This window comes from Myotis brandtii, unplaced genomic scaffold (assembly GCF_000412655.1).
Source record: "Myotis brandtii unplaced genomic scaffold, ASM41265v1 scaffold6, whole genome shotgun sequence".
Classification (NCBI taxonomy): Eukaryota; Metazoa; Chordata; class Mammalia; order Chiroptera; family Vespertilionidae; genus Myotis; species Myotis brandtii.
Window position 1 is genome coordinate 2,913,657 of NW_005370271.1, and position 12,973 is coordinate 2,926,629.

The 12,973-nt window shown below is 50.1% G+C and overlaps 1 protein-coding gene and 1 long non-coding RNA gene across 5 annotated transcripts in view; one reads left to right on the plus strand and one right to left on the minus strand.

Moving 5' to 3' along the window:
* Positions 1–54: 54 nt before the first annotated feature.
* Positions 55–12,183, minus strand: KIAA1191 (KIAA1191 ortholog). 4 transcript variants are annotated; one of them, XM_005879395.2, is made up of 8 exons: positions 12,091–12,183; positions 11,749–11,834; positions 9,397–9,575; positions 5,866–5,992; positions 3,807–3,931; positions 1,835–1,941; positions 1,554–1,690; positions 55–1,451 (listed from the first exon to the last, which is right to left on the minus strand). In XM_005879395.2, exons 2-8 carry the CDS (start codon positions 11,774–11,776, stop codon positions 1,243–1,245), a joined length of 912 nt encoding a protein of 303 aa, XP_005879457.1. In that variant the 5' UTR covers positions 11,777–11,834; positions 12,091–12,183; the 3' UTR covers positions 55–1,242. The 4 variants fall into 4 exon arrangements, with proteins under 4 accessions (XP_005879457.1, XP_005879459.1, XP_005879460.1 ...); XM_005879397.2 differs by lacking the exon at positions 11,749–11,834 and adding an exon at positions 11,866–11,940; XM_005879398.2 differs by lacking the exon at positions 11,749–11,834 and having other exon boundaries at positions 12,091–12,180.
* A 389-nt stretch (positions 12,184–12,572) lies between these two features.
* The window catches only part of LOC106728358, a 1,824-nt gene continuing 1,423 nt past the window's right edge, over positions 12,573–12,973 (plus strand). Inside the window, exon 1 of the long non-coding RNA XR_001364653.1 lies at positions 12,573–12,878. This is a non-coding gene — a long non-coding RNA (uncharacterized LOC106728358). The remainder of the gene's footprint in view (positions 12,879–12,973) is intronic.

Sequence of the window (12,973 nt, forward strand, 5' to 3'; positions counted from 1 at the left end):
GTAAGCAGAATGCAATAACGTCTCTTAACAGGACAAAAACAACAGCTATGCACATTTGAGAAAGTAGTAAGGAATTTTATTGTCAAAACAAGTAAGAGATACAAGCTTAACAGAAGACACAAATAAATTAATTGTTCTCATCCTTTGAGATGCAGGGCCTCTCTGGGGAAGGCTCAGCCCAGCTCCCTATGTAGACACGACCCCTCCAAATTAAGAACAGCAGAGTCTGAGACGGTTCAGGACAAGGACCGCCCACGGCCGCGGTGGAGGATGAGCAGGTGCTTTCCCTGGCTCCTGTCCCCAGCACACTCTGTGCTTACACAGGTCCGAGGCTCGTTTGGGGGCAACGGTTGCATGTAGAACCTTTTTTCATCCTTCTATGTGGCTCTTAGAAAGAGTTTCAGGTCCTGGTGACACTTGTTTCACATGAACGTCTGGACTAGAATCTACGTATAGTTACCACCATCTTTATTTTAAAAAACCTTAACATCCATTAATCTACACCAAAGCAGTAGGCTGCATTTTCTCCCTTAGAAACTTTCCTACCAAATTGGAGTTAACTTAATCTCACTTTAAAGTGCAGCAGAGGATATGCAAGACTTGTGTTTGCTGACAGGTGAAGAGAAGCGCTGCCCAGCAGAACTGCCCTGGAGGCACCACAGTAGGAACCAGCTCTGCCCGAAAGCTAGAGCGAGGGCTCCGGTCTCCACGCAGGAGAAGGGTCCCTGCCAAGTCTGGCTCTTCTTCGTGCCCAGATCTCAAACGGATCGTAGGTCCCCTCAGCCACAAGGATGGAGCACACAGCACCAGCCGCCAAGAGGGCCAGAGACTAGACAGTGAGCACCTCTACTCCCTGACTTACCCATGCCCTCGCTGACCCTGGTCTTTAAAGGAATCAAGAAGTCTTGGTTTGGGAACAACATAAGCATTATCTACCTCGTAAGCAATGATCAAGTTCTTGTCTAGGCTAAATAATGCAAAAACAGGTGATCAGGCCTCCATACGTCACTGCTGAGAGTATTCAGTCTAACTTCAAATTAAAGCAATGCACAATGGCTTCTTCCACACAGGACAAGCTTTGCACTAATGTTTCTCAAAAACCAATAATGTCTCCAGTTCTAGCCCCAGGTTAAGGTTTAAAAAAACAAAAAAAAACAAAAACCAAACCATTCCTATGTCAGAGCCAGGGTAATAAGGAAGTGGGTGCAAGACACCTCGATTCAGTCAATGGAAGAGAAAGCTCTAGAAGCCGGTGGGTGTGAGCACATTCAAGTCCCGGGGTTTGAGATTATGGGTCCGAGGCGGTTGTTTCTTCCCTTCCATCACTGGGAGGTCCATCTTGGGCGGCTTGAAGGTGGCTGGATCGTCGGCCATCCTCGAGGCCTGCATGCGCATCAGTTCCATTGGAGAAGGCTTCTGGGCGCCTCTGTAGGGCTGGGTGGCAAAGCCTCCTGCAGAAGGAACCAGAGCAAACGATTTCAAAAGCAGCAAGCAGCTCCTGCCGCACACGGTAAATGCCGCACACGCTTTCTCTCTTGAGGGAGCTGGCTTACCCGAATCAGACTTCTGGAGGGATCTTGGTCCAAAGAGGCTCCATTTGTCTGCCGAGTTTCTGTCTTTATCCCCAGAATCCATGGTGCTAAAATGTGGGCCAGGTAAGGCTGTGGAAGAGCCCGAAGAGAACCAGCCTCTGGCAGAGAAAGAACACAACAGCCCAATAGATCCTCTTTCTAGCCCCCGAGAAGTGCCTCGTGTGAAAAGCCTAGGAACGGTCAGCTCCCCCTTCTCGCTCAGAAACCAGGCTTCAGCCCCACGTTCGCACATGCAGGCTCACCTCGGCTTCTGCCTAGGGGAAGAGTGGGGGGTGCTGCTGGGGGTGGACTGGGCGGAGGCCGGCTGCTTCTCTTCCCTCGTTATCTCTCCACTCTGTAGTTTTAGTGTCTGTTCAGATGGGTAAGAAGAGAGACGTGAGCCAAGTTTGGGTATAAACATCCTGGTCCACACCAACTTCAGGCAAAAGGAAGACATTAATAGGCAGAATAATTTTGGATTATAGAATAGATATTCCTTTGATTTTGTCATACTAGATAGACATCCATCTTTTAAAAAAAAGATTAATTCTACAACACATCTTCAACATTTCTGCACTAAATACTACATTAGAGCTTTTAGTTTTCCCACCTCATCCAGCCAGTAAGTGTAAGAGCCAGAACTCAAGCTGCAGGCCTTCTGTGCCTTCTCAGTATGGCCTTGAACTCTTTCCTTATTGTCTCTCCTGCCACGGACAATCCATCACGCCAGGCTCTCTAAGCCGTGACTCGGGCATGCTACTCCTCCAGCTGCCTGCTTCCTCTGTGGAGCCTGCCCATCTGAACCTTTTCCTCCCGTAACCAGCCACCCTGGTTCCTTCCGCACTGTAAACATACCGCTGACATACAGACAAGCGCTTGCTGGGGGGGAGAGCTTACTTCCCAGTTCTTCCAGGTCGAGGCTCCCTGACTGCCTCTGTGCTCCATGTCTGGAGTGCCAATGCCGAGCCCCAACCACATCCAAACCAATGCCCCTGCCTGAACACTCAAACACTCCCCCTAACACTCTTCCCTCAAACACTCCACGGCAGCTTACGCAAGCGGCACCTCAGCTGGCTTTGTGTTCTAGTGCTGTGGCCAAGATGCAGAAAATGGCCCCAAGTCAACTCTGCCATTATGCAGGGCGAATTGCTCAACTGGAACTCAGACACGGATCCTGGGAAGTTCTCCGAATCAGAGACCCACGTGCCCCTCTCCGGAAGCATCTGTCTTGTCTGACAGCTCACACTGGCCAGCCCAACTCTGATCCCCCACAGCAGTGGTTTTTATACCCAGCCTGCAAACATCATCTGGGATGCTCATTAGGAAATGCGACAGTCCACAGGTCCTACATCCCTCCCACAGGCCACTCGCTGCACCTCACTCTTCCGTCTACATACTGTGGGCATGATCCTCCTTTGAGACCTTCAAGAGCCAGGGTCTCTGACAACTTTGGAATATGGGGGAAACACCAAGAAATAGGGCATCAGGAGACTTGAGCTCAGGTGCTGTGAGGGGTTAAGTACATGAACTTAGACGCCAGTCTCTGTATTGATAGGACATGAACAGTTTCTACCTCAAAGGATTAACACAAAGACTAAGTGGATGCGAGTGCCTCAGAGATCATTAAGCACTGTTAAGTACAGAGTGGTGTTCCTTGAGCTAAAGTCATTAGAAATTATTTCATTCATACAACTATTTGGTCATCATTAACCTTACCAAAAATTAGTCTTCATTCCAATTTTAGAATAAAGAGCAAAACTTCCCAATTCTGCACTTGCTTTTAATTTTTCAAAGAGCATGCCATTCTTTCCAGCGAGTGTCGTGCCTCTGACATTGCCGATGCTCCTCTCCCCTCAGCGCCCATCGCTCTGGTACAAGAAGCGACCCACACTGGCTTTACTGTTCCTGACATGCGCTCTCTCTCTCTCTCTCTCTCACACACACACACACACACACACACACACACACACCACACGCATGAGCACAGAGGCTCCTCTCCTCCTCCTGACCAGACACCCCCACTTCACAGACAGATAAGCAGAACCTTCCGGGTAAGAGCCCTGGACCTTAGGGCTCCCTGTGCCACCACAGGTGGGCTCACACAGCTCTACATTCCTCACCTCTTCTCTTTGCATCATTCCCCGCAACCCCCACCTCGCTGAGCTGGTAACTTCTAAACCACAGCCACATCTCACGCTGAGTGATGACGGTGTCGTTTTTGTCAAACGAGCTTACGTGGAGTGCTTCTGCCACTCGAAGGTACTTGGTCTCCTCGGTGGTAAGGCCCTTGTGAGGTGTGTAGCCAGCATCTCTCAGCCCTGCCTGTTGCTCAAAACGCTGAATGTTCTCCTGGGTCTGTTCTGGGAGCAGAGGAGATGACAGTCATGCCCACCCGCTCTCCCATCACAAATGGGGGGCAGAGAGCACAGATATCCGCTCTTCTCCCCAGAAGCAAGGGCCACACGGGCCGCCCGAGGAGGTTTCCCCAGACCAGCAGTACTTCCAAACCTCACATGAAGGTTCGAGAACCAGAGGGAGTCTTCCCTCACACCAAGAACAGAAACCGCCAGGGAAACTCCTTACCTTCCTGCGATTCGTACACTGTGACATTCCCTTTGTGTTTAGAAAGGCAACATGGAGAAGCCAGCTGGCATTCTCCAAATACAATTTCCTAAGAGGCTCACCGCCCTCATGACCCACACAAGGACCTTCACCAAGAGAAACGGGCCACATTTTGCCTAGATGGCACCAAGGTATCAATTCAATTCAAACCAGAGAACGTGCCTTGAACTAGTCCAGGTCTACCGAGCCAACGTTTCTTGCGTGTCAAAGTGCCCCTCGCGGCGCTTGGCACAGCAGACAGACAGATGTGATCGACTTATATTGTAAACAATAAGTCAGTTATGGGAGCATTTGAGACCCTGCTTCCCGGCATATGTTGGCAGTTTGGCTCAAATAAAGTCATAAAATTTCTCTAAAAGAATATGCAAATAAGTCATTTATCCCGTGGAATGAATGACAGCTGAGTTTTTTGCTTACTCTGGATACGACCTAACACAGCCCACGCACAGGAATGTGGCAGCTGTGGACCGAAAGTCCAGAGCCCAGAGTCCTTTATGACTCAGTCATGCCCCTTCGCAGGAACTATTTTATTTCTATCAGAAATAGAAGCTCAGGAAAAAACCTAAATGTATGAAGATGTTTTACTGTCTTACCAGGTAGTTACCTGAAAATTTAAAAGGTGGGGAAGGATTTAATGCATCACAGCACACCAACACCCGTACTTTGAATGTAGCTATTTTTTAACAATGTTAGAGCCACATCCAAAGAAGCTCATGGCAGTATTAACTGAAAGAAAGGCATGACTACATCTGCAATCATGTAAAAATATGCACCCAGTGGAAGGGAATTAGCCGGCACCCTGGGGAGCTGGGACGCTCTGCTGCTGGGGAAGCGCATCTTCCAGAGAGAAGCCACTGTGCTGAGAGGAGAGGACCGAGCCTTCCTTCTAGCACCGCCAGAACATTCTCCAGCTTGCACAGTACAAGCAGTGGTTGCTGATCCAAATGGCGAGTTTCCATGTGAATGAGAGGACGTCCAAGGGCAGTTTGGACTTTTGGTTCTTGGGCGAGTTCTCGAGTAACTGCGCGGATAAACGATGCCTCCCAGAGCAGAGAAACAAGGACTTCAGACTCCAAAACTGAGCCAACCAGGAGAACCTCTAAGCGCCCTGTCCCTGGCAGAGGCTGCTGCTGACAAGCAGAACTGAGTATCTAATGATTAACTGTTAACTTCCCACAGCAGAACCAAAGTTTAAAAAAAAAAATGCAAGCTCCCTGTTGCCAGTCTCATTAGGACCACAAATCACACATCCTTAAAAATAAAGAAGCTGAGGCAACAAACTTGCCTCAAGGTCCAGAAAGGGGAACATCTTTGAACCACTTAATTAAAAAAAGAAAAAACAGAAAGAAAGACAAGGCAGGTGGGACCCTCCTCCACCTGCCAGCCAGACTCCCCACTTCATTTAGGAGAGTCCTGCCAGTAAGTCACTGGCCCCAGGCTATTCTGATGGACTTGGGCAAATAAGACGATAGCAGCAGAGCAGCAGGAATACACCTACATCAACTGGGATGCCTAGTATTTGGCAAATCTTCACCTCAGTGGAGCTTCACTGGTGAGCTGGCACCTGTCAGGCACAGTCAGGACAGGCTAAGGCAGTGTGTCTGCAGAACCCCATGCACGCTTCCTCTCCCCAACCCTCTTCCACTCTATTCTGAGGGTGCAGAGCGCTTACTTGTGATCAGAGAACTCATGATGACACGGGTGGCTTTAGCCTTCACCACTGGGACCTTGTCCATATTGTCAGTGGCCGATGACAGGGTCATGGCAGGGGAGGAGACACTGGCTTCTCCTTCCTCCACCTGTGCAAGAGAGGTAAGGAGGCACTTGAGCAGAGCAGGCGGGTCACACCTAAACTGTTCCCCTTTGGGGAGAAGTCACTGAAACACCTTGAATCTGATACGTGAGGAAATCTTTGAAGGGAGGGTTTTTGTCTCCTCCCGATTAGATAAATATCATCCATAGTGACAAGAGATAAAGACATATAAATAACTTGAATTTATAAAAGTGGGAAAGCCAGAATGTGAAGCTGAGGTCTCCTACTTCCCGTGTCTGTCCAATAGGCTGCTAGAACCCACTACTGCTCACTGACCATGTACCAGGCGTAACTACGCTGGCTTTGGCTTAACTCATCGCTGCATTCACTCAGTGTTGTCAGACTTCAGAGCATCAGGATGCCCTGCATGGCTTGTTAAACAGATGGCGGGGCCCCACCCCACAGTAGGCCTGGGGGGGAGGGGGGGCTCAAGAACTCATGTTTCTAACAAATTCCCAAGTGATGCTGCTGGTCCCCAAGACCGCGGCTCTAACGGTTCTTTTAAAACAAACCAAAACAACAAAAAAAAGGCCCGTGTGGCTTAGTGGTTGATCAACCTATGAAGCAGGAGGTCATGGGTTTGATTCCAGGTCAGGGCATATGCCCAGGTTGGATGCTCGATCCCCAATAGGGGGTGTGCAGGAGATAGCCGATCAATGATTCTCTCTTATCACTGATATTTCTCTCTCTCTCTCTCTCTCTCTCTCCCTTCCTCTCTGAAATCAATAAAAATGTATTTTAAAAAATAAATAAAATAAAAAAACTCTATGTAGCTCCTAATCTTTAATGTGAGAGCCAAGAGCTCGCCACCTTCTGTCACTCCAACCCCTGATGCCATGCTCAGGAGAGCAGGGAGGAGAAAATTGGGTTTATTCTTTGTTCTCTACTTCCCTAAAGGAACTAAGACAGTCAGAAAGGAGGGGAGAAGTATGAAAAGTGTGTTCTTGTTACAAAACGGGGATTATAATTTTCAGTTGTGACCCTCTGCTTCCTTACTTGGAAGATGCGGGATAGGCAGGCCGAATGAAAGAATGCATGTGATGAGTCCAGCTGCGCTTCCCTTTAAGAGCAGCTGTTCAAAACTGCAGCTGTTCCAGCTGGGGCACCACAGCAAATGGGAAGCCCATTCTCTGCCTTGGCAAACAGCAGCCTTTACAAATGGAAGGGTGTGCCGCCCTTGGGAGCACTGGCAGAGCCCGGCTTACCAGAGGCTCCAGTCCCTGGAGGCCACTGCTGTCACTGCAGGCAGGCTGCCAGGGTCCGGCTCACCAGGACTGCCAGTCCTTTCTACACGGACGTTTACTCCTAGCAACTAACTGGGTCAGACATCGGTACATAATGGACGGGGAATTTCCCCCAGAGCTGCAGGGGAAGCTTGTGATGAAAGGAGCTCCCTGTTCTGAGAGCTTAAGGGAAGGGGTGAGGAGGACCCATTAGAAAGGCATCAAATACAGCTCTACCGAGTCCAAGTTGGGCTGGGAGCCAGGAGTCAGTGTCCCCTGCACACCTAATATGTGTCAAATCTTTCAATCTTCTTTTATTTAATCCCACCACACCTCCATGGCAAAAGCATTCCTATTTCTCAAGCGGAGACACTCAGGCGTGAGGCTCTGTGCCCAAGGTCATTGCTAATATATAGACCATTATGGGATTCATACCCAGGTCTGTTATAGTAAACGAGGGGCCCAATGCACAAATTCGTGCACCTTGAAAGGAACTGTGGGCTTCAAGGCTGCGGTGGGCACAGGGGCGGGTCTCGGCCCATCCTCTGCGCCCCCGCCCAGCCCCTCCCACCTGCCTGCAACCCCATTCCCCACCACTGCTGCTCCCACATGCTGCGAGCACCAGCCCGCTTGCACCCACTGAAGGCATGGAGCAATTGGGGCCGGTGCCAGCAGCAGGTGCGGGTGGGGCTGGCACTGTCAGTGGGTGCAAGTGGCAGCTGCTGCCCTGATCACCCCTTAGGAGCTGGGGGAGGTGGAGAAGCCCTCAGGGGCGATCAAGGCTGGCAGCAGCCACTTGCACCTGCTGATGGTGCTGAGCGATTGGGACTGGCACCGGCAGCGGGAGCTGGTGGAGCTGTCACTGGCAGCAGGTGCAAGTGCCGGGCGGGACTGCGACGCACGGGAGCAAGGAATTTTCAGTAACCACCAGAGGCTCGCCCCGATGACAGCGACCAGCGCCTCGCCTTGGCATCCCCCCTCACCTGCCCCACCATCCCACCGTGGCCTACGCCTGCCATGTTTAGCGCATGCCCCCTGGTGGTCAGCGCATGTCATAGCAACCAGTTGTTCGGTTGTTCCACCTTTTGGTCTATTTGCATATTTTCTTTTATTATATAGGATGCTCACTATGTACTTCCTGTCAGGCCCTGAGCTGTCACACAGCTCAAAGTTCAGTGAAACTAGCTGTAGATTAAATGGCCTCATCTGAACTTGGTAGGCCTTGTTTATTCAGCAACAGAACCAAGCAGAAGTGACAGCAGCAGCCCCCACAGCCAGGAAGCACAGGCTTCGGTAACATGCCTGCAACGAGCACGTGAGAACCCCCGAAGCCTGCACAGAGGGGCTGTAGAGCAGGTCGCAGTGGGACGAGGCGTGTAGTGTTTGGGAGTGGGAGCAAGGCCTGAGGAAGAAGGCAGCTCTTATGTGGGAAAGGCATCTGCGGCAGGAGGAAGAGCATGACAAAAAGTACAGCTCGTGTTCAGGAAAGAGCCAACTGTTTCCCCCCAGTCACTCCGGCATCCGCTTCATGCCAGGCCTCTGCTCGATACTGCAGGTGGAGCACAAAACTGGCACGGCTTCTGCCCTGCAGAGCTAATGGGAGGTGGCAAGTAACGTAGGGCTTGTGACAGGGGCCTGTGGTACAGTGGAGGGTGACAGTCTTATCAGGAGGAAAGTCCTCGCAGAAGAGATGTCTGTGTTAAGACTGAAAGGACACCACTTGTCAGGCAGGGGGGAAGCAGAGGGAGGAGGGAGGGGAACAGGATGGGATGTAAACATTCCAGGCAATGAAGCAGTGGAAGCAAAGACTTAGGCACCCAATGCCCTGGTGAGTGCAAGAAACCTTGGGTAACTTACATGGTCAGATCACTGGGGGAGCAGCAGACAGGAGCGGGTCATGCAGAGCCAGACTATGGAGCTAGCATTTTTAATGCTACGGCAAATGAGATGGTTTGGACAGAGGAGTCTCAGGTAGGAGAACACACAGCCATTCTAGTTTGAATTAAAAAGAAAAAAAGGCCCACCAACTCCAGCTGAGGCCCAGAAAACACACACAGGGACTGGTGGCAGCCAGATCCTGCGGGTGCCGGAGCCACGGAGGCTTCCGGAGCTGAGGAAGGAGAACGGAAGGCTGGGCTTGCCAGAAGCAATCGGCAGGGTCAGGTACCTTGGCGAGGTGCTGGTACTTGCGCTCTGGAATCACTGGCTTCCAGGGGAGGCTGCCCATGTCCGATGGAGGAGGAGTCATGGGCGTAGGGTCCTCCAGGGCATCATCATAGCTGAATGCCCGGCGGCTCATCCCGATGGGCAGGGACATCTTGCCTAGAGGCCCACTAGGCTCAAGAGCTAAGAACAGAGACACCTGTCAGGGTGGGTTCAGCAACTGAGCACGCTAACAGCTTTAAACGCATCTGTAGGCAGGAAACTCTGGGACACGCACTCTGGGACACAGCAAGAAAAGCTTGTCTGGAAAAGCGAATCCATTCAAGGAAAGTAACCTGTAGTACTAACCCCTGCCTTTATGCCTGGCACCTAGATGCTCCTCTGGACCCACTCAGCAGCCCTAATCCATTGACTTAGTTTAAACGACCTCAGCAAGTCACACACTTCAGTAAGTCATCAAAGTCCAATCCTGTCTCATTTCAAAGCTTTTGCTCTTATGCCACAGACTCTGCCCCACAGCACTACCACCGCTCTCCACTCACCGAGACTGAGGCTATGACGTTCTTATTCCCATTTTACAGATGAGGAAAGGCCTACAGGTAAAGTGATTTGCTCCAACTCACACAGCAAGCAGCCAGCTGGGGCTCGACTGCAAACCCTCTGCCTTCCCTACCGCACCAAAGAAAACAAGAGCTCAGTGACAAGAAATGGTTAAAATACGCTGCCCAGCGCCACCACTCGCTCCAGCCGCCACTCCACTCGCTCTGCTCTGAGTGCTCTGCAGGATTTAAGCAGCAGCGCGACTGCCAGCCCAGAAACTGCTGACAACCGTGCTGCCAGCTGATCCTGCCCTTCATCTGCGGGGCCTGACTGGCGGAAGGCCCCGCTGTGACACAGGCACCGGCCCCACAGCCCTGCCAGCAGGGAGCAAAGTTCACTGAGTGTTTGTTTCATGCAGAACTAATGTCCACATCCTGCCTTCACGTGACATTTTCCTGTTGCTAAAATTATACAATCACTCTCCAAAACATCAGCCTGTGTGGCACCAAGTCCAAAACGGGCAAAGACACGTCATTTAAACAGCAAGGGAACCAAGTATCTACCATTATTATTGCTATTAACATCAATAATAATTACTAATAAATCCCTAAAAACAGAAAGAGGATTAGTGGTTGCCAAGGGCTGGTGGGGGTTAGAGAGTTGGGGGAGGAATGGGTATGAGGTTTTCTTTTTGGAGTGATGAAGATGTTCTGAAATTAGATAGTGGCCACAGTTACCCCAAACACTAAATTATTCATTTTAAATGGGTGAATTTGATGGTATGTAAATCACCTCAATAAAAATAAGCCAATAATAATTACCAAATGCCCTTCCTTAACAGGCACTTACATCCCTCATCTTACCTTATTCTCATCAAACAGATATCCTTCCCATTTTCCAGCACAGGAAACTGAGGCATAGATTTTAGTGACACCCAGCTAGCAAGTGTGGGTGGGGCTAGAACACAGACCTAAGCCAGTGCTCACTCTACATGCAACACTCCATGCGCCCCACACTCCAAAGCATTCACATGACAAGTGCAGCACAATGGTCTGGGATGGTCACAGCAGAATTTATGCTAATCACGAGAGCAATGAAAGACAAACGGAAACGCAAGCTGATGAAGTCGAAACTAGAGGATTGATACCGGGATACATGGGAAGATCCCTATTACGCCTCTGAATTTGGGAGCGATTTCAAAAACATCTTAAGACTTCTCCCAACAGCCATCCCCACAGCTTTCCTAAATAATGATAAAGTCAGCTAATATTTACTAAGAAACATCCTACAGATTTTCTGGGCATTAAATGCATATTCATCACTAACTCTTGACACATTTTCACATATTTTATGTTTAATCCTTACCGCAGCCCTAAGAGATAGGCACTATCATCTATACTTCACTGATTACCTCAAATTGAGTGATTCAAATTTTGATTACAAAATCACTGCCCCTCCCACTAAAATAGTCCAAGGTGGGACCAATGACTTCAGTAACCCAGAAATGATTGCTGTAGAGACCCACGACTCATGAAATGACTGCTGTTTTTCCAGTTAGATTTTGGGTTCATTATCTTATTAACTACCCAGCCAGGTAGTTAATTAGTTAATAAGATAATGTTATTATCTACCAGGCTGGGTAGTTAATAAGATAATATTTAAGTGATGTCAATCTATTAAATCTAAATACTTTACTGGCCACCAAGAGTAACCATCAATATGTGGTTCAGAAAAAGTGGTTTCTGGCTAGCACCGTTGAGGACCAAACATGATTTCACCAAGAAGAACTGACTTTACCAAAAAGAATTAAGTTTACCAGGCACTTCTGATGGTCTCGAAGCCATTGAAAGACTACCTCCGGGTACTTTTTCTATATAGATTTCAGAGCTGAGTCCCTGCCACCTAATAAGAATAACAAAAAGCATTTTCTTACAGTGAACACCAAAGAATAGCCCCAGCGCTGTTCTTTTGACAGGCACACAACGCGTGTTATGGCTTGTTTACAACGCTGAAACAACACACATAAATGAGCCAATGGGTGAGCAACATGCCAAGGCAAGAAAAAAAAGATAATGTCAACGATCTCACCACACCTGTGGCTGATCTTAACACCTACGATAGGACAGAAACACTACACCTGGTGAAAAGGTCACCTTACCCGAGTGAAATGATGTTTACGCTGCCAGAGAGAGATTAGTGAGGAACATGGTCCAGCTGCTGCACGTGAGCTAAGTTCTCGGGAAGAGTCCATCCATTCCAGAGGTTCTAAGAACAACAAGCAAAGAGCATTGGGCCGGCCCGTCAGCACCTGCTAAACAGCCTCCTATACATCCAGGGGTTCCCCGGCCTGGCAGAAGGGTTAGAAGTCTGGTTTGGTTTGGTTTTCAGTTAAGTTAAGGCTCAGGGTTCCGCCGATAACTTGACCCCACGGCGAGGGGCTAGGTAGCACAGAGGGTAAATTCATTCTTTGTTGCTAACGCCGACTAACATTTATATGGGTTTTTATACAACACTTAGCTAGTGTTTGAACCCTTGCAGGAATCCCGCCAAGCGGGGATTGTTTATCCCCAACTTAAAGAAGAAGAAAACTGAAAACCAGGAGGTAAGTGATTTGTCCCGGGTCACAGATAAGCGGCCCACCTGCAAGGCAGGCAGTGCTTCCCGTTCGCCGGGGAGTTCAAGCAAAGCCCCGAGAAAGCAGTTATTTGCTTTTCAACTCGCTACACGGCCCCTCTATCCCGACGCAGCTCAGAGGCAAACGACGTTAGTTCTTCACTCAAGGGCACCGCAGGCACCAAAGTGCGGCCGTCCCCCGGGTCCGGGCGCCTTCCGAGCAGATACACCCCTTCCACTTCCGCCCCGTCCCCGCCCCGTCCCCGCCCCCGCGGAGTTCCCGCATCCCCGACACAGGGCGCACGACCCTGTCTCCGGGATCTGAAGGGCCAGGTCTGACTCAGCCCCTCTCCCACCCAGCGAGCAGGGAGAGACCACGGAGGCTGGGCCGGGGCCTGGCAGCCGGCGGCAGGGGAGTGGGGGGCTTC